The 22388-nt window shown below is 32.0% G+C and overlaps 1 protein-coding gene across 1 annotated transcript in view; it reads left to right on the top strand.

Moving 5' to 3' along the window:
• Positions 1 to 22388, top strand: part of GBE1 (1,4-alpha-glucan branching enzyme 1) — a 142890-nt gene that overhangs the window by 102173 nt on the left and 18329 nt on the right. Inside the window, exons 12-14 of the mRNA XM_031958840.1 lie at positions 8308 to 8479; positions 13279 to 13463; positions 14992 to 15122. Of these exons, the coding sequence (XP_031814700.1) occupies positions 8308 to 8479; positions 13279 to 13463; positions 14992 to 15122 (488 nt within the window). The remainder of the gene's footprint in view (positions 1 to 8307; positions 8480 to 13278; positions 13464 to 14991; positions 15123 to 22388) is intronic.

The raw sequence follows: 22388 nt of genomic DNA, 5'->3' as shown, positions 1-22388 counted from the left end.
CTGAGGGAGCTGAGGGTCCCTTGAACCACATTATCTTCTGAGGCACACAAAAGACAGTAAGAATACATATATATATATATATATATATATATATATATATATATATTTTTTTTTTTTTTAAATACTTTTATTTACAGGTTATATATATGGGTAACTTTACACTTAAATTGCCAAACCCCAATTTTTCCCCTCCTTCCCCCCACCCCCCCCAGATGGCAGGGTGACCAGTAGATTTAAATATAAAAATATAAATTAGATACAAATAAGTATACATGACCAAACCATTATTTTTGGTACAAAAAAATCAGACTCTGAAATATTGTACAATTGTTTGTGAAGGAAATCAAAAATGCAGGTGGGCATAAATAAAGGGATTGAATTCAATGTAATGGTTTTTAGTCATTCCCAGAGTTCTTTCACTGGGCGTGCTGGTTCACTTCATTCTGTCCATTGGAACCAATTTGGTTCATCGCTGAAGATTGGTCCATCAAATTGATCATAATATGTATTTTTTGAAGTATATAATGATCTCCTGACCCTGCTCATTTCACTCAGCATCAGTTGGTGTAAGTCTCTCCAGGCCTTTTTGAAATCATCCTGTTGTTCATTTCTTACCAAACAATAATATTCCATAATATTCATATACCACAATTTATTCAGCCATTCTCCAAATTTAAAACCCCCAATCAAATAGTAAACTGGAAATTCTAAAAAATAAAAGGAGAGATTAATAAAATTGAAAGTAAAAAAAGAAAAACTTTTGAATTAATAAATAAAACTAAAAGTTGATTGTAGGAAAAAACCAACAAAATAGATAAATCTTTGGTAAATTTGATTAGAAAAAGGAAAGAGGAAAATTAAACTCAGTCATAAAAATGAAGAAGGAGAATTTTCCACTAATAAAGAGGAAATTAGAGCAACAATTAAGTTATTTTGCTCAACTTTATGTCAATAAATTTGATAACCTAAGTGAAATGAATGAATACCTAAAAAAATATAGATTGACCAGGTTAACAGAGGAGGACATAAAGTGCTTAAGTAGTCCCATTTTACAAAAAGAAATAGAACAAGCTATTAATCACCTCCTTAAGAAGAAGAAATCCCCAGGACCAGATGGATTTACACGTGAATTCTACCAGACTTTCAAAGAAAAATTAAAATTAAAAATTAAGAAAAAACAGGGAATGAAGGAGTCCTACCAAATTTCTTTTATGACAAAGACATGTTACTGATACCCAAACCAGGGAGGTTGAAAACAGAGAAAGAAAATTAAAGACCAAGCTCCCTAATGAATATTGATGCAAAAATCTTAAATAAAATATTAGCAAAGAGATTACAGAAAATCATCCCCAGGATAATATACCATGACCAAGTAGGATTTATACCAGGAATGCAGGCGTGGTACAATATTAGGAAAACTATTATCATAATTGACTATATCAATAACCAAATAAACAAAAATTATACGATCATCTCAATAGATGCAGAAAAGTTATTTGATAAAATCCAACAACCCATTCCTGTTAAAAACACTAGAGAGTATAGAAACAAATGGACTTTTCCTGAAAATAGTCAGTAGCATTTATTTAAAACCATCACTAAGCAACATATGTAATAGGGATAAACTGGAACCATTCCCAATAAGATCAGGAGTGCAACAAGATTGCCCACTATCACCATTACTATTCAATATTGTATTAGAAGTGCTAGTTTTGGCGATAAGAGATGAAAAAGAGATTAAAGGAATTAGAGGAGGTAATGAGGAAAGCAAATTATCACTCTTTACTGAAGATATGGTGGTATACTTAGAGATCTGCAGATTATCTACTAACAAGCTATTAGATAGTATCTACAACTTTAGCAAACTTGCAGGATACAAAATAAATCTATGTAAATCATCAGCATTTTTATACATCACTAACAAAATCCAACAGCAAGAGATAAAAAGAGAAATTCCATTTAAAATAACTGTTGAAAAGATAATGCTGAATATTGGAGGGAATGTGGGAAAACTGTGACACTGATACACTGTTGGTGGAATTGTGAATACATCCAGCCATTGTGGAGAACAGGTTGGAACTATGCTCAAAAAGTTATCAAAATGTGCATACCCTTTAATCCAGCAGTGTTACTATTGGACTTATATCCCAAAGAGATCTTAAATCAGGGAAAGCAACCTGTATGTGCAAAAATGTTTGTGGCAGCCATTTTTGTAGTGGCTAGAAACTGGAAAAAGGAGTGGATGCCGATTAAGTGGAGAATAGCTAAATAAATTGTAGTATATGAATGTTATGGAATATTATTGTTCTAAGAAATGACCAGTAGGAGGATTTCAGAAAAGCCTAGAGACTTACATGAACTGATGTGTTAGTGTTCTTTTTCCAAAACACAGCCAGGTGATAAAAGTTCAGATCTTTTATTGTGTCCTTCAATATAGCCCAGTTAGCTCAGAGCCTATCTCTCTGTTTGGTTCCAAGAGCTCCCTCCGAATGTCTCCAAATCCAAAGGTTTGTCCTTCCAACTCCAGCCAGCACCAAGGTAGAAGATGCAATGAAATCTCTCTTGCCTTGGAGAGAGGGCTTGTAGGCTTCCTCCCAGAGTGCTCTTCTCTGACTCCAGTCAATGTTCCCAAGAAAAACTCTCTCAAGCTCTGAGAGCTTCCTGTATATATATGATCTCCCAAAGGTTAACTCCTCCTTCTGGAGAGAGAGGGATTCTGGTTTATCTCCCAGAATGCTCTCTGGCCCTAAGGGAGGTGTGAATTTGGATATCTCATACTAAGCCATGCTAAGCCCTGAAATCTCTCAAATGTGTGAACTCCATTGAGTAGTTAGATACTTATGAGCTCTGTAAAGGTGTGAACACAAGCATTGTTTCCATCAGTTGTACTTAGTACCTTGTTTCAAGTTCTGGCCCAAAATATCTTCTTCTAAGATCAAATCAATCATATTGAAACATGCCAAATTAGATAATTATTGTCTCTATCAACTCCAATGGCTTAACAGTTTGTAAAGATTCCAACACTGATGCTAAGTGAAATGAGCAGGATCAGGAAGTCATTATACATTGGCAACAACAAGATTATATGATGATCAACTCTGATGGACGTGGCTCTCTTCAACAATGAGGTTATTCAAACTAGTTCCAATTGTTCAGAAATGAAGATAATCAGTTATATCCAGAGAGAAAACTATGGGAAATGAATGTGAACCGCAACATAGCATTTCCTTTCTTTCTTTTATTGTTTGCTTACATTCTTGTTTTCCTTCTCAGATTTTTTTTCTTCTCTTTCTAGATCTGATTTTTCTTATATAGCAAGATAACTCTATTAATATGTATACATATATTGTGTTTAACATATTTAACATGTATTGGACTACCTGCCATTTAGGGGAGGGAATGGGGAGGTTTTGCAAGTTTCATTGTTGAAAAATTACCCATGCATATGTTTTGTAAATAAAAAGCTATAATAATAATAATAAAGAAACAAAAAAAAAAAGTGAAACGTAAAAAAAAGACTAACAATTTTTTTGAAATTGGATAATAAAATATACTATTAGCTCATCTGATTTTTTATTAAAAAATATTAAAAGTTTAAATTACCATCATTAAAATGGAGAATGCAACAAATCTAGAATTCAAAACAAATGAAATAGGAATTTGAGAAATTTACAAATTATTTCTTTTAATTATATTCTACTGTAATATATGAAAAAAATGAATATTACCCAGATATAAAATGTCTCGATAAACAGAAAGAAATGGAGAAATTAAGTGCCCCAGTCAACGAAATACAAATTAAACAAGCCATAGCTAAGTCCCAAAGAAAACACCATTAGAGTAGTTATGTTTACAAATAATTCTAACATATTTATAGAATAATTACTTTTAATATTATATAAACTTGTTTAAAAATGGAAAAAAAATTCTCCATATTACTTCTTTGATCCAAAATAGTTTTAATTTTTAAACCATTGAGAAGCAATGTTGTGGGGGGAAAAACAACTCTTATCAGTATAACTTATCAGTATAACATCAATATCCACAAGACAGCTGAAAAGTTGTATACTGTAATAAAGATAAAAATTATCTGTTACAGGAATATGTCAAGTTTGGTCAATTTTAGCAAAACTTATAGATTATGAATAAGAATTAATTTAAGATATTGAAACAACAAATAAAGGGGAAAATCTTTTTAAAAATCCTATTTCTATTTTAAAAATAATAGTAAAAAACAGGATGAAATTGACCTTTTTATTAGCATGGTGAATAGTATGTATCTAAAACCGAAACCCAATATTATGTTATAGAGAAAAAAGTAGAGTCCTTTCCAAGAGATTCAAGAGGAAAACAAAAATAAGGAAATGATTATGCAAAATTGTAACTTTTTTGCAGATGATATTTTGATGCACTTAAGATCACTTTAGAAAGTTAATCAATTGGAATTATTCGAATTGGAAATAATTAGAATAATAACTCCCACAAAATATCAGGATGTAGAACAGTCACTAAATTTCTTGTGTATTGTCCTTTTTCTCCTCTGATACCAGCCAGTACAATTTAAATTAATTTATTTAGTCTGTGTAGTTCCAAAGTGTTATATTCATGACTTTTAAAAAACTGACAAAATTAAACTGAAAGAGACAAGGCCAGGAACTTTTGAAATGGTGAAAAAAAAGTGGAATTGGAACAGACTCAATGGGAGTAATTAACAAACTTTGGTAGCTAGATAGGTTGGTAAGTATGTAGGAATGCAAATAGAGTATAGATAGGTAGAAAGATAGCTAGTGACTTCACCTTCAGACCAATGTTTTGCCATCTGCAACTTCAGCCTATTCTTTTTAGTTGTAACCCTTCAGACAAGCCAGAATAATTTTAATTTTTTTCCATGTGATTACTTGAAATACATGTTATGACCTAATTCACATTTTCCACCATTTTGTTTTGTTTTATTTTGTTTACTTGTTTCTTGGTTTCTCATATAGTCACTAAGTTTCACTTGCCTTTTAAGGAATTATTGTCTTCAGTGAGCTTTTGTGCCTCCTTTCCATTCTATTTTTTTTTAAGATTTTTTTTTACACTTTTTTTGTGCCTCTTTTACCAAAATTGTTAACTTTTTTTTTCATTTTTTTCTTAGATCACTCTCATTTCTTTTCCCAGTTTTTATTTGCCTCCCTTATTTAATTTTTAAAATCCTTTTTTAGTTCTTTTAGGATGTTGTGGGGCCTGAGACCAGTTCACATTTTTCTTGTGACACTTTGGTTGTAGTAGTTTTGATATTATTGCTTCTGAGTATTATTTTTGACCTTCCTTGAAACCATAGTAACTTTCTGTGGTCAAGGTTTTGTTTTTTTTTTTTTTTTTTGTAGTTTTTGTTTGTTTTGGTTGTTGCTTATATTTTTAGCCTGTTTATTGATTTTTTTAAAAAAATTTATGTTAAAGTTGGGCTTTCCTCTTGTAGAGAGGGGCACTCTCTCAAGGTCCAGATTTTCATACCACTGTTTTCACAGCTAATTCTGGGAATCCAGTTTTTTGGTTCTTCCAGGTTGTTATGAACAAAGGAGAGATGTGGTCACTGCTTTCCTGGCTTATGCTCTGATCTATGAGTGACCACAAGCATACTTTTCCTCCCTGAATCTGTAATCGGCATCCTTATCCCTTGTGACTATATAGTCTAGTGTGGTAGAGCTCCTTTCCCCTCTGGTCAATATAACAGTTCTGTACCCTGTATTTTTTTGTCAGCAACCTGTCTTTATAACCGGTTTCTGACTAGTTGTCTAATTGCCTTATGATCCATGAGGTGAGAGCTCTGGGAATCGTTGCTATTGATTCAATCACCTCTGGCTATGTGTTTATCCCTAAGGCTTACTTTTGGCGTGCTATGGTGTGGCCTGTACTAGCCAACTCCAATCATTTCACTTTCCTTTTATCCCTCCTCTGAGTGCTTTCTATGAAACTCTTAATACTCCAGATATGCTTTTGTCCAAGACAAAAGTAGTATCAAGGTACTATCAACTTTCTTGTCTTGAAAATGATGTTATACTCTAAGATTGTATGGCTCATGTAAACTCTAGGGCATGGAGTGCCTTTCTTGTATTGACCTCTACTCTCATTGACAAGTTGGGACCCCAGATCTAGATTATTAATTTTTTCCCTATTTTCTCTGCCTATGAGAGGTTGGTTATATTTATTTCTATTGACTTCATCTTCTACTTTATGGTGTTTTCCTCATGATTTTCAGTTGATCAGTTACTTTTAATTAGCTTTTAGAACTGTCACCAGTATATGTAGTTAAGTTAAAGGATGTTACACAAGAAATAGGTTAAAGCTAAAACATTGTCCCTATCAGCAATTCCTCCTCAAGGATGTTGTTGGAATATTTTTTTTCCTGTTTCATACTGCTTCCTAATCTGAAATACAAATTAACGTGATATTTTTTTTTAAATCATAGCTTTTTCTTTTCAAAATACATGCAAAGATAGGCTTCAACATTAAACCTTGCAAAACCTTGTTTCACCTCCTTCCCCTAGACAGCAAGTAATCCAGTGTAGGTTAAACATGTGCAGTTCTTTTACACGTATTTCCATATTTATTATGCTGCACAAGAAAAATCAGATCAAAAGGGGGAAAAATGAGAAAGAAAGAAAAAACAAGCAAACAGCAAAAATGGTGAAAATACTATATTGTGATACACATTCAGTCCCCATAGACATCTTTCTGGATGCAGGTGGCTCTCTCCCAAACATATTAGAATTTTCCTTCAACAACCTCATTATTGAAAAGAGCCAAATCCATCAGCATTGATCATCACACAATCTCTTGTTGCTGTTTGATTTGACTTGTTATTTTATAGAAAATCCCTTGATTGTAACCAGTTCATTTATTTTTCCAGCCAACTCAAATACATTTCCTATCTAACATCACTTCTTAAATCGATTATTTTTTTTTAATTTAGTCTAATCTTTCTGATTGGTTATTTGAATTAAGATTTCATTTATTTTAAATAGACTTGAGTGAGTGGCTTGATTTGCTTAAACAAGTCTAACCCTTAGAATTGAAGTAGAAATTTTGCTTGCTTACTCTATATTAATAATAATAATAACAGCAACTAAATTTATATGATGGTTAACGTTGCAGGCATCACAATGCCGTACAGCTTTACAATTGTAAACTCTCTCAAACCTGAGAGAGAATTATACTATCCCCATTTTACATTTGAGGACACTAAGGCTAACAAAAGTTAAGTGACTTGCCCTGTGTCCTAGCTGCTAAATATCTATGGCCAGAATTTAACCCAGACTTTCCTGATGTCAGAACTGATGCACTACCCACCATGTCAGTATATTCTTGATAAAGTTCATGTATTTTATTTGCGTAGTTACTGTGACTAATATAAAATCTAACATTTTTTTCTTTGCTACTGAATATGGTTCTGGATTGCTTCTGTAACATCATCAATTGATCTGCCCCCAAGGACTTTATACTGTTGCAATTGTGGTATTCTGTATTCAAAAGTTAATCAGTGCCTTATAACTAATGAAACCCTGGGCAACTCAAAGGATCATAGAATGTTAGAGCTGGAGGAGACTTTAGCAACAATCTAGTCCAGCTCCTTGATTTTGCAAATAAGTAAACTTGGCTGAACAAGCTAACTGATTTATCCAAAGTTGTGTATCTGGGCAGTTATCATTGTCAGATCTTAGGATTACAACACCAGTACTCTTTGTAATTACACTTATCAGTTATCTGCTCTGTATTTTATTTCCTCTTCTGTAAAGATATTCTAGCACTACCTGTTTCATAATATGATTGTGAGGAAAGCACTATGTAAACTATAAAGCAGTATATAAATGTGAGCTTTAATGACTGTTAACTTAAATAGCAAATAGAAAGTAAGTTTGCTTCCTGTCATAATATATTTTAGAACAGTTAAAAATATTTTAATCGTATAAGTCACTATTCTACTATATTTTCACAGATAATCTAAAGTTGACTTTTTCTTCTAATTAGTATCATTATTTTAGCTACTGATTATTGGTATTTCAAAAAACCTGACACATCCTTTCTAATTATTTGCATATGTATCTGTGGGAATTATAAGTACATTGAATGGTTTGCCATTTACTATTCTTCATTTGGCACCTTCTAAAATTGGCTCATATTCTTCTTGAAAAATAAGAAATTCAATTTTTCTTCATCTAAGCTAAGGAGGGCAATATCTGTTTGTAAATTTGATTCAAATTATAACTGTTTATAACACATTTTGTGTTTTATTTATCCCCATGTTGTTGTTTTTAACTGTTGTAGGCTCTTGTTGGTGATAAAACCCTGGCATTCTGGTTGATGGATGCAGAAATGTATACAAATATGAGTGTGCTGTCCCCTCTTACTCTAGTTATTGATCGTGGAATACAACTTCATAAAATGATTCGTCTCATCACTCATGCGCTTGGAGGGGAAGGCTATCTGAACTTTATGGGTAAGTATGTTTTATCCATATTATCCATATTAAATATGAGTTTCAAGTGAATAAAATGAAGAATTTAATGTGATATTATGCAATATAATTAAAACCATTATTTATATAAAACATTTTCATAGTATCAAATTGGAAATATGAAATTGAAATTCTATTTTTATAATTGCACATGGCATAAATTATGAAAGGAAAATAATAGCAAAAAGTATTTTTGTCTTTGTAAAATATTTGCATTTCTGGTCCTTATTCTGTTGATGTCATTTTTAGTAGGTAAGTTGTCAATTAGTCAAAATATTTTTGTGCTTGTCTTAATAGTATTCAGTATAAGAGAATTTGCTACATAGAATATTTTTCAAAATTAATTAATATTTTTCAAAATTAATTAATCCCCATTCTCTTAGTATTGAAGAATTTGTTAGAGACACAAATTGTACTTGACAAAGAGTAGATCTTTCATACAATTAAAGTTTACCTTTTTTGGGAAAAGGATAGAGTTGAAACAATTTCATTTACTTCAGTTTCATCATTTAGATGAGAAAATTGGTCCAGAGAGATTGAGTGATTTCTCCATGTAAACTGTTGATAAGTAATCTACTTTTTAAAAAAGAGTGTAAAAAAATATTTGAGAAGCATATCAGTTAAAGTGACTTTAGTCAGAACAGCCTAGCATGATAAATTTGCATGATATTTGAACTTTAAGCAATTGTACTAGCAGTAAGGCTTGAGGGAAAGAAATAGTTCAACTGAACAACTGTACACAGTTTGCTGAGAAGCATCAGTCTAAATTCTTTTATAAGGCTTTGAGAAAGGGTCTTGTTTATCTTTCTGTACCTATAGCTCTTTAGCACCATTTCCTGCACATGTTAGGCAATTGATAAATATATTTTTAAATGAATGAATGAATAAGGAATGAGTTATCTCTGTGTTACTTCCCAGGAAAGCCTTAGGGTAAGCAAAGTCTTCTGGGTATGTTTATAATTTAATAAATTTTGTAAGAGACCAAATTCTCATACCTCTACCTGGTAATATAAGACTTGTATGAACTAAGCCTGTTTAGTAGAAAACAAGTATCTCTGATTTTCAATAAAAAGCAAAATAGTCTATGGCCCTTATTATATCATATTCCGAATTTCATTTGAGACTCCAGATATTTCACTAACAATGACTGTTTAGAGCTATAGTTGTCACTAAGTTCCATAAGACTCCAACAAATATACAAAATTGAACATATAAAAATTGTGTCACTAAATAATGTTAAATATTTTCTTGGATCAATAAATAAAAACAGAAGTAAACAATATAGATTATTAAATCATTTTACAACTGTACTGTTATTGTTGATTTGCACTTATGTTTAATTGTTTTGTATATTTTATTTTTGACAGTCATATCAAAATATTTACATATCGACACCTTAGATATTGAATGTATATTGTGTAATTTTTCTCCACTATCATCATAATTATGATCATTTTTCATCATGTATTTAAAGGAAAATAAAAATCTATTTTCCATCTTTCTAATTGTTCATATATTTGCCATTTCATAGATAAAACTTTTTTTAAGTTTTTAATGCAGCTTGACACTGAGAATTTTGGGAAGGAGTTCATATTTGTAGCTCTATTTTTCCCCTTTCATGCATATAAATTCAAACTAAAATCCATATTGACATAGTTTGTTAAAATAGCAAAAACAAACCTATCCTCCATTTATTTTGAGCTTGTGTTGTTGAGAAGTATAATGAATAAGTCATTTTACAGTGACCAAATTGAATTTTGATTATTGATTTCTGTTGGTTATTTACAGAATCAACCATGTCTTAAAAATACATCAATTTAAAATATTCTTGGTGATTTAACTTCTGTAGATAAGTAAGTTGAAATAGAATAGTAAGGAAGTATTTTTTTCCTCATGTCAAGCCTAAATCTCCTTTAAATTTCCTTACTGAAACTTCTACTGTTAATACTAATTCTGTCTTCTGAGGCCAAGCAGAACATATAAGATTCCTCTTTGAGGAAACAGCCCTTTGAATACTTGAATACAGCTATTGTATCTTTACCTTCAGACTAAACATTCCCAGTGTCTGTGTATCATCTTCATATAGCTTGATCACAAGTTTATTCACTATCCTTGTTTTCTTCTTCTGGATTGTAGTTCACTATTCTTGTTTTCTTCTTTTGGATATGCTCCTCATTTACCTACAGTATTCTCAAAATATGGCATTTATATTTGAATATAGTAATCTAGATGTGTTCTAACCAAAGTAAATTACAGCAGAATTATTACTTGTCCTCTCTGTGCTTCTCAAAGCAGCTTAACTTAGTTTTTTTGTTTGTTTTGTTTTGTTTTGTTTTCAACATGGAAGAAGAGAAAGTTTACTTAAGAACCTTTAGAGCAGGAAAGGGAAAAGTGTTCATTGAGACTAGTAACAACAGCAATAATAAATAGCAAGTAGTAGTAGACAAGATTTACTTACTGTTTGATCCTCACAACATCCCTGGGAGGTAGGTGCTATTATTATTCCAATTTTACAGATGAGAAAATGGAGTTAAACTAGTTTAGTGATTTGATCAAGGTCACCCAGCTGAGTAAATGTCTGAGGCTGAATTTGATTGAATTCAGGGGTCTTCCTGACTTCAGGCAAAGTACTCTATCTGCTGTGCCACCTAGCTACCCAGGCTATTGTTGATTCTCTTTTAGCAGCTGGATCTTAGTCACCTGAAGCAGTTAAATCTTGGGGATCTTCAAATACAGAACTCAAGAAAAGCATAAAAAGGTGAAAAAGGAAGGAAAAATAAACCTATGTTTTTTAAAGATTAAAATATTTACATCCCTAAATTGAAAGATGATATGTTTAACTCTTGAGAACCATGTTTTTGGTATGGGTATTCTTGGAGGCATAATTTGTCTTTATTGTGATGATACAAAATAGAAACTAGATATAAAGGGATTTTACTGGAAGAAGAGGAAAGGGGGGATAAAATGGGATAATAAATTGCATCATATTTATTCAAAAAAGATCTATTACAGGAGGAAAAAAAGAGAGAGGAATGAGCATTGTTTGAACTTTCATTGTTTGAAATCTCATCAGATTTCCCTCAGAGAGAATATCTTACATATTTACTTTGATTGAGAAATTTGTCTCACTCAATAGGGATGTAGGAAGGAAAAGGGGAAAGGAAAGGAGGGGATTAATAGATGGGAGAAAAGAAGTAGAGGGGGAAAGGAATAATGGAAGCAGGTAACAGACTGGATTAAAAGCCAGAATCCTACAATCCTACAATATATTGTTTACAAGAAACATGCCTGGAACAAAATCTTTTTTTTTTTTTTTTTTTAAGCTGTACTGGCTTCTCCTTGCCCAATTCTAATTTTCAAAGGATTATCTTCTTTATGATTTTGTATCTTCTTCTTTTTTTTTAAGTATTCCTCAGTCTTTCTCATTTGATTTCTGAAGTCTTTTTTGAGTTCTATAAATTCTTTGCAGATAGGTATATTTGACATTACTCTCTGAAATAGAAGAGTCTTTTTTTACTTCACTGTCCTCTCAAGATGAATCTCAGTCTTCCATATTACATAGTGAGTTTCTATGGTTTGGTTCTTTTTTCTTTGCCTGTAAATTATTAATATTTCTTTAAATGAGAAATTATTATTGTAAGCACCTCAGCCTAGGGTAGGATTGATGATGCCTCTCAATTCACTTCAGCTCTCCCCTCTGACCTGGAATGCCAAACTAGAAACTTCATCCTCCTGCAAGGGTTTATAGTCATCAGTATCTTTGCCTCACTGCTTCCCGTGTGTTGGTTCCTTCTGCCTTGGGCAGTGTTTCAGCAGCACAGTTGGGCCTGCTGTTCCTTATCAGTTGAGGTTCTCAAGAAGTTATTTTCTTCAATTTTTTTTTTCCATTTTGCCAAATTTATTTTTAAGGAGTATCTTCTTTACTCATTTCTGTGCTCAAAGCCGTTGAATTTTTTTAAAAAATAATTTTCTTTCTGAGCTTTCATTTCTTTTCCTAATTTTTCTTCTATATCTCTTGCCTGATTTTTGAAATTCTTTTTGAGCTCATCCAAGAGAACCTTTTGAACTTGAAATCAATTCATATCCCTTTTTCAGACTTCACATTTAGGCATTTTGCCTTTGCTGTCCTCTTCTGTATTTGTGTTCTTATCTTCCCTGTTGCCATAGTAGCTTCTTTGGTCAGTGATCATTTTATTTTTTTAAAGTTGAGCTCTGCTTCCATTATGGCACAGGAAACCTCTTAATAGCTTTTCCATTCCGGGACTTAGGTTGGATATCTCATAGCTGGCCTGCTGAACTGCTGGCCTTTTGAGGCAAGATGGAAGAACTAAACACTGTTGGTCTGTACTTTGGCTAAGAGCCTACCATGAGATTCCCCATACTATGTCTGTGTTTGGCCATGTTCCCCTTGCCCAAGTGAAAGAAAGCTTTTAAATCCTTCCAAGATATTTTAAATTGGAAAAGTGTTTCACTCTGAATATTTATAGATTCTGTCACTCCAGAATCCATTCCTAGGTATTTCTGAGGGAAACTGAGAGGAACTCGGGCAACTTATTGACTTCTGTCTTCCATCTTGGCTCTGCCCCATATCCGTTTTTGTAGAAGTCATACTTCTAAAAAAAAATATTGTTTCTATTGAATTTTTAAAATATTTTATTGTTTTTCTCCCTATTTTTTTTTTTTTGCAAAATTTGAGTTTAATGTCATGATATATACCTGTAATTTGCTTTATAATATTTATCTTTCTAGCTTACATTTTCAAATGGATGTTTTTAATACAGGTAATGAATTTGGCCACCCAGAATGGTTGGACTTTCCAAGAAAAGGAAATAATGAGAGCTACCATTATGCTAGGAGACAGTTTCATCTGACTGATGATGAACTCCTTCGCTATAAATTCCTCAATAACTTTGACAAAGATATGAATAAGTTGGAAGAACGATTTGGTTGGCTTTCAGCACCTCAGGTAAGCTCTATTCTGAAAATGCTGTCAACTGTTTAGAAAAGTATTCATTTTAAATCAATACATAGTTCTTTTAAATGGTACTTAATTATCCATTTGTATAGCATCAATAACATGAATCAGATGATCAAAACATGTCACTAAATTCTTTCTTGAAAATAATGTGAGTAATAATTTTCTCACTATTACAGTAATTTTTAAAATTAGTAATTTTTTAAAAAATTGATTGAAATCAAAATGTAAAACCTTATATAAAACCCATTGCAGAATTGTTGTGAAAAGACCATAATTTTTTAAAACCATTTCATTACAGAACTATATTGTAATTTTAAAAAACAGTAATACCATATGTTTTCTGTTTGCCAAATTTTGTTCATTTCACTAGTAGCCATCATTTGTGACACTTTTGCATTTTTCATGAAGCTGACTCGTGATCAGAACTAGATTAGCAATTTTCTATTTACTTTGAACAAATAAAATCAATATATGTAAATTTTTTCCTGGTGAAATTTAATAGCTATTTTCTTTATAAAGACACAATTTAACAGTTGTCTTGAATATGACAGAAATAAATGCGGAAATAATGCAGTTTTCCCCAGAAATAGTGAAATAAAGCCTCTGTTTTGCAGAAGCATTGCTGAGCAGCAAAACTCTTAATGTTTTCTTTAAACCCTTTAAACCCTTACCAAAAATAATGTTTGGAGGGCGAGGGGGAGGGAGGTGATTCAGTGGATACAGCACCAGCCCTAAAGTCAGGAGGACCAGAGTTCAAATGTTGCATCAGACACTTAACACTTCCTAGCTGTGTGACCCTGGACGTCACTTAATCCCAATTGTCCTAGCAAAATATATAAATAAATAATATTTTCTCAGTCCACAAGACAGGAAAGATAGAAACATCTCATAGAAATAAAATTTAAAATTACCATTAGAAAACTTAAAGTTATAGACAGTTATCTTGAATTAAAATTTTTGTACTCTTTTAAAATTTGCAAATTTAAGTGTATATAATAAGTTTAGGTTCTCATTTATATATAACTTTATATAACTATTGAGGAACTTCAAAGTCTTGTTATGACAATCTCACATTTATTTTGTAATGAAGATAAAAATGGAATTATCATTTTGAGTATTCAGAGAAAAAAATAAATTTAAGAGTAAAAGCCTTTTGCCAGATATTTGAAAACCATATTTTCTTCTTCTTTTTATATGGATATATTTACACAACACATAAACTTTAAAATGAACCATAACATATAAGCAACAGATAATTGTTTATTTTTCCTTATTACTATTACTGTCATGGAAAAGGTGTGAATTTTTTTTCTGAATTTTTAAAATACACATTCTAGTTTATTGTTTGAATTTTTTTGTCAAGATTATTGTGCATTAGAAATAATACTTTAGATAAGTCTTTTAGTAAAATATAAATAGCCATTGTATTAACTGTAAAAGCTATTTTTTCTTTCATTTCTAAGTAATTCATTTATTTAGATATAGTTGAAATATAATATATTTTTAATTTTTGTAGGCCTTTGTGAGTGAAAAACACGAAGAAAATAAGGTTATTGCTTTTGAGAGAGCAAATCTTCTTTTTCTCTTCAATTTCCATCCAGAAAAGAGTTTTACTGATTATAGAGTGGGAACAGCATCATCAGGAAAATATCCTTTCTTTTATTACAAAATAATGTTCATTTGAATAAATACGGATACCCCACAGGTAAGAAAAAAACCTTGAACTCTAAAAGTCAACTTTCCTGGGTTCTAGTTCTCTATTTCTCAAATGATTATAATCTTGGGCAAGGCATTTAACTTTTTCAAATATAAAATGAGAAGGAGAAGATCATCCCTAAGGTCCTTTTCTATCTATAAAATGAGCCAATTCTGTAAGTCTTAATTATTGTTAATAATCATCTGTCTCTCTGGTTGCTAAATATCATAACTCTTAAATATGCAGAATTCTCTATAACCAAATTCAGTGAATCACATTCACTCTACTTCATATATATTGAACAGAACAGGAGGCTTGTTTTAGTATTAGTTCATAGGTATATTTCTTCTCGTCTACCTTGAAGACATTACCACTCTGTCAAACCATAAAGAACCTCCTCATGATTGCCATTATCCTTTCTATCACCTTCAAAAAGAAAAGTAAGGGAAAAAAAAGTAGGTTTTATTAATTGATGGCATCTGAATTTTTTATCTGGTAAAATCTTCTGGGGCCTAAAACTTGTCACAAGAGCTACTGAAAATTATTTATTAATAACTATATTTCTTGTAAGACTCTATAAGGTAAATTTTCTCTTTTTCTCATTCTTACCAGTCTCTTTGAAGTACTTATGAAAATTCAGTCTTAAAATTTGTCCAATATTGGAAAGTATGTTTTTAATTCAATCACAGTCTTTTGTGATTGAAAAGTAAGAAGAAAAGCATACCTCTACATACTTGTTTTCCTTTTTCTTTCATCTTATATTATGACTATTATTCTCTAAGGTGTTATTTTCTACTAAAGTATTTTTACTTTTATAGAAGGATCTTTGATATCTTAAAAAATTTAATTATCCAAGGAAATTAATCTCTTATGGTGAAATTTTGTTATCAGTTTAAGTACAGTTAAGTACTTAAGTACAGTTTAAGATACTTTGTGCAAGAGTCATGTCCTGTAAATCCATACTTCTTCCTTCAAAATTGTTCTATGTTTATAAGATAAATTCTAAGAGTTAGAGAGATGATCAGACCATCTATCTTGTTCCCTAACATTAAATGTTCCCTAACATTTAATAGATAATTCTCTTTAAAGAAGTAGTTTTGTAGTAGATTTTACCCTACTGAAAAAATAAAGCAAAAGATTGTATTGAAAAGAATTCTGAAATTCTGCTGAAAGATAAAAGCAAAACCCGATATACAAGGCCTGTATACTTAGTTGAGATTTATTGAAGTATATGTTATTATTCTTCACGAGTAAGAATGTTTAATTTATTGTGTCAATGTGCTCAATGTCTAGCACACAGTGTCTGGCACATAGTAAGAAGCTTAATAAATAGTTATTAATGGACCTTCACAGATATAGCCAGATGGATCTCAAATCCATAATGTATATCAGATTTTAGATGCAGATATCTATATCTCCTTTGGCTACTACTAAATAAAGAAAACATTTTTCTATATCTGTAAATTAATTCTAATCTCGCACCAATCTTCTCCCTAAATTGTCCCTAGGTAAAAATTGGCTTAAAAAGAAATCTGTTTCTAATGGCAGTCAGCTATCGGGAAAGCCTTAATCCTTTAGATGGTGGTGGTGTTGTGTGTCCTTCGTTCTCAAAGAATAGGTCCTCAGTGAGGACCATGACTTTAGGGCCCTTTAGGTATTCTTGAAGACTTAAGAACATTAATTGTTTAAAACTAGGTATTCTAGTGCTCATGGACAGTTTTTTTTTTTTTTTTTTTTTTATATATTAATAGATGAGATCCAAGGAAATTAACTCTTAGTCTTTTACATAGTTTTGATTGTGTTTTGGCCCTTAGTACATATTCAGTATTGTCAATCAATCAGCCAACATTTATTAAACACTTAGTATATTTCAGCCACTGTGTGAAAGTACTAGGGATACAAAAAGAGAGGCAGTTAGTATGCACATAGAAGTCCTGACCCACCTGGGAAATAACATGCAGATAAGAGTAATGTATTACCACAAAGAAAAAGTTAGCTCTTTTTTGAGCATGCTGATTTTTTTCCTTTTTTTTAAATTGTGCTGAGGCAATTGGGATTAAGTGACTTGCCCAGGGTCACAAAGCTAGTAAGTATTAAGTGTCTGAGATCACATTTCAACTCAGGTCCTCTTGACTTCAGGGCTGGTGCTCTATCTGTTATGCCACCTAGCTGCCCCAAGCATGCTGATTTTTGAGAAGCAAAAGCCAAACAATAGTTTACACAATTAACAACTCTAATCACAAAACAAATAAGAACATTATAGATGCATAATATGAAAGGGACAATGATACTCCTCAAGCTCTCACACAGTGTATAGTAATCAGTATTAGTTTGTGCTGTTATTTCATAAATAAGTCCTTAGAAAAGTAAACTTAATGGCTGTGATATTGCATTAACAGAATCATTATTTAACTTTCTTAAGCACATTTCTTCTGTACATCTTAGTACAAAAGATAAACACTGACTGAAAATGAAAATCATAAGCCCTTAGGAGATTAGAATTGCTTCTGTCTAAACCACTATGAATAGCATGATTATTAATTGGTATAGTCTTCAAAATGGATTTGATATAGTTGTAGGGAAAATTGCATACATATTCAGTTCTTAAAAATAGACTTCTTTTGGGTTACCCAAACCTCTGTAGAATGGAAACAAAATAAAATAAGCTTTATATAAAATGGTGGTTCTGTCTGCTTCTCATAGATAGATTTTCATGCCAATATATTAAATATTAAAAAGAGTTTATGTGGATTAATTGTAAATGCCTCACATTAGTTATTTAGAGATTGGTTATTGCAACATATATAATATTATTCTAAAATCCAGAACTTTGTGCTTGTAATTTTTTTTAACATAGATATGTTACATTGTGTTATTTTGAGATTTTAAAAACTAAAGCATGAGTAAGTATGTATAGTAAAATCAATCATGCCTGCTAAATCCAAGTCACTTGATAAGGATCAAGTGACATTTTAAACTGTCATGACACTGAAATGTGAAGGAAAGTGATTCTATCACTGTGGCACATATGAGGCATGTGAATCTAGGGAAAAAAGATTTGAAACTAAAAATACAGATAAGTAACTTTATTTACTTTAACTGATATCTCAGAAATATTGCATCAAAAATGCTATAAAATGTACTTTTACAAAATGTAAATTCAAGCTTTCTGACTTTTGCAGCCTGTACCTACTGTTGCTAATGAGCAAATAAGATCACTTGAATAAGTCACTGGAGTGAGATTTCTGAAAGCCGAGATGTGGCTTTGTAGTTTCTTAGTTTACTGAATACTTTTGAAGTGCAGTTATGTAACTGTGCTTGTCTATTAGATTTCATGCTTTATGAAACAAATAAGGACTAAGACCTTAATTTAGTATCAAGCAAATGCCATCTTTTATCAGAATTCTTTATGTGTTAAAGTTAATTTCTGAGATAAAGATACTTAAATGTAATTTCAAAACTAGATTACTTTGTAGAAAAATAAATACATAATTTTAGTGCATCCTCATCATAATTATATAGTTGATGTTGAATATATACATGTCTGTTATGAGCCAGAATTTGATACGAGGTGATAACTCACTGGAATTGATGGAAGCAATACTTGTATGCTTGGATTTGCACCTTTGAGAGTTCACACATTAGTTTACACTTTTGGGAGATTAAGTCAGTATTCAGTATGAGATTCATGAATTCACACCTCCCATAATCCCACTCTTAGAAGGGAGTCAACCTCTGAGTTTATACCTCTAAAAGAACTTGTCAATCAGTCAGTTGAAAAGATTGAGAGGGGAGCGTCAGTTGGAGATTGAGAAGCCATGAGTCGGAGTTGAGCTAGAGGCAGAAGCTGGAAGAGACAAAAGACAAGCTGCAAGAGCTCTTGGAGCCAAGGAGTGAGATAGCCCTCTAAGAAAACTAATTGGGTTTTGTTGAAGGAGACAATAAAAGATTTGACCTTTTAACACCTGGCTGCATTTGGAGTGATTATTACTCTGAACTGAAACTAAGGCTGCCTCCAGAAACCTCTCCAAGAAACCTGCTTCCACAGAGAACCATCATTTATTATACAAAAGAAGAATACCACACGTGTCATTTATTTATGTAATGAAAGCTGAAGGAAGGAATGCTTTTATTTAAATTCATAATATGAGTCTTACCTAGATGAAAGTTCATTCTTTATGTCTGCTTTTCTAGAAGCTTTTTCCATTCCTGTTGCCTTGGCTTTGATATGGCTGAATAGCTATTTTCTGAATTAATTAGACTTTTAAATATTGCTTAAAGGTTCTTATAAATTTGCATTGTTTATCAGATTATTAAGAAAACATTGAAAGAGGAGAAATCTGAAATTCCACTTGTCAAAAAGAGCTCCATAATTCAGCAGTGTATACAGAAATACACACACACACACACAAGAATTTAACATGAATCACAAAGCAAGAAAAACCGTTTTTTGCTTTAAGGAATAATTACACAATTGCTTTAACAACTTTAGATTAGCTTGATATGCAGTAATGTATCATGACTTTATTTTTGATATTATTTCACACAAATGATGTTAATTGTTTTTTCAGGTTTTCAGGTTTTTGCCATCTCTTGTTTAGATGATTGAAACAGCTTCCTACTTGGTCATCCTGCCTAAATCTTCCTTCATCCCAGTTCATCTTCCGCATATAGTACTTTACATGTTTTAGAAATATCTTATTTGATTCTCACAATCCTGAGGGATAGGTAATACTATTATCGTCCTTTGTACAAAAAAGATATAGTTTCCTTCCTTATCTCTTTTAATTAGATCATTTTTTACTTTTGCTTGATCTGAGATCAGGATGGCTACCCCTGCTTTTTTTACTTCACCTGAAGCATAATAGATTCTGCTTCAGCCTTTTACCTTCATTCTGTATGTATTGTTCTGCTTTAAATGTGTTTCTTGAAAACAACATAAGATTCTAGCTTTTAATTCAGTCTGCTCTCTGTTTTTACTTTATGGGAAAATTCACCCATTTACATTTACAGTTAAAAATACTAATTCTATATTTCCTGCCATCTTATTAACCCTAAATTATGCTTTTCTCTTCCCTTTTCCCCTTTCCCAATCACATTTTTCTATAAGGTGAGAGAAGTTTTTCTGTGAAACCAAATATGTCTAATATTCTTTCTTTGAGCCAAATCTGATAAAAATAAAATTCACACAATGTTCATCACCCTCCCTTTTTTCCCTCAATCATAATAGATTTTCTTTGTCTCTTCTTGAAATGTAATTTCCCTCATTTACCCTCCACTTTCCCCTTTTTTCCGGGATACTCCTCTTTCCACTTATAGTTTCTTTTTTATATTATAACATAAATTCAGATGATACATTCATTCTCTATGTGTACTCATAACAGAAATACAATTCTCAAGTGTTCTTTTCTTTTTACCTTTTATCTTCTCTTGAGTCCTTTATTTGGAGATCAGATGCTTTGTTTAGTTCTGGTCTTTTCATCAAAAATCAATGGAATTCACCTGTTTCATTGAATGTACATCTTCTTCCCTGAAAGAAAATGCTCAATTTATCAGGGTAATTTATTCTTGGCTGCTTTCCAAGTTCCTTTGTCTTTCGGAATATCACATTCCAGGCCTTTCAATCCTTTAAAGTGGTAGCTGCTAGGTCCTGGGTGATCCTTATTGTGGCACCTTGGTATTTGAATTGTTTCTTTCTGGCTGCATATTTTTTCTTTGTCCAATAGTTCTTAAATTTAGACACAATATTCCTTGGGGTTTTAATTTTGGGGCCTCTTTCAAGGGATTTTTGGTGAATTCTTTCAGTGATTATTTTGCTTTCTGATTGTATGACATTTGTGCAGTTCTTTTTGATGATTTCCTGAAAATGGTATCTAGCTATTTTTTTCAGGGAGTCAAATAATCCTTAGATTATTTCTCCTAGATCTATTTTCCAGGTCAGTTGTTTTCCCAATTAGGTATTTTCAGTTTTTTTCTTTTTTTGGGGGGGGGGGAAATTGCTTGACTGAATCTTGTCATCTGGTTGAGTCATTCATTTCCATTTGTTCAGTTCTGAATTTTAGTTTTAGTTCTGAATTATTTTCTTCATTTACTTTTTTAACTTCTTTTTGTATTTGTCCAATTGAATTTTTAAATGAGTTGTTTTATTCTATAGAATTTTTTTTTCCATTTCACAAATTCTGCTTTTTAAGGAGTTATTTTCTTTTTCTGTTTCACAGCTTATGTTTTTCTGAGAGTTGTTTTCTTTTTTTTTTTATTTTATCAAATCTATCTTTTAATGAGTTATATGCCTTTTACAAAATTTCTTCCAAAGTTTTCATTTCCTTTCCCCATTTTTCTTCTAGCTCTCTTTTAAGATCCTTTTTAATTTCTTCTAGAGCCTTGTGTGATGGGGACCAGTTATATCCCCTTTTGGGGCTTCATCTGGAGTTGATCTGCTTTTAGTTTTTTCAGGGTTTGAAATTTGTTCCTTTTTACCATAAAAAAACTGTCTATTGCCAGAGTTCTCTTTGGTTTTCATTTTTTTTTTTTTTTAAGTTAAGCTGTTTTTAGGGCAGGGGAAGTTTTCCAAGCTTTGTCTACAGTAGTGGCTTCCTCTATAAGTGGGCAGCTTCCTTGATAGCTGTGTCTGTGCTGACTCACTCCCGATGCTGGGTGGGAGTGACCAGGTCCTGTGAGATTCTGGCATTTTGGGGTTCACTATTTACCTTTTCTGTTATGTTGGATGTTTTATAATTTTTCTACTGATCTACTGGCTTGCAACCAAGGAAGAGTAGCCAATACTGCTGCTGTAGGTTCCTCACTGTAGATTCTGTGCCATGCGAAGTCTGCATTGCCCCACGGAGTCCATATTGTGCTGGCTTCTGTGCTCAGCCTGCTTGCATTTGGCTTGCTTCTCTCTGTTGCTGATTAAAACAGACTTTTTCTGGCAACCTTTGAAATTATCCTCTTCTGGTAATTTGTTGCACTCCTTATTTGTGGATTCTACTGATCCAGAGGTAATTCAGAAGCTGGATTTGCTAATTGTTCTGCGGGTTATAGGAGAAGGTAAAAAAGAAACGTGTGTCCTCTCCGCCATCTTGGCTCTGCCCCTGGAAACCCCCCTTTCATTAATATTTTAAAGTTAGCTGGTAATCTCTTTTCCCTTTAAACCTCCATCCCACATCCTCTCAACTGAGGATCATGCTTTATACTTTATTGAAAAAGTGAGGTCATTT

Source organism: Sarcophilus harrisii, chromosome 3, assembly GCF_902635505.1.
Source record: "Sarcophilus harrisii chromosome 3, mSarHar1.11, whole genome shotgun sequence".
NCBI classification, from domain to species: Eukaryota; Metazoa; Chordata; class Mammalia; order Dasyuromorphia; family Dasyuridae; genus Sarcophilus; species Sarcophilus harrisii.
This window is presented reverse-complemented; position numbering and strand designations above follow the sequence as displayed.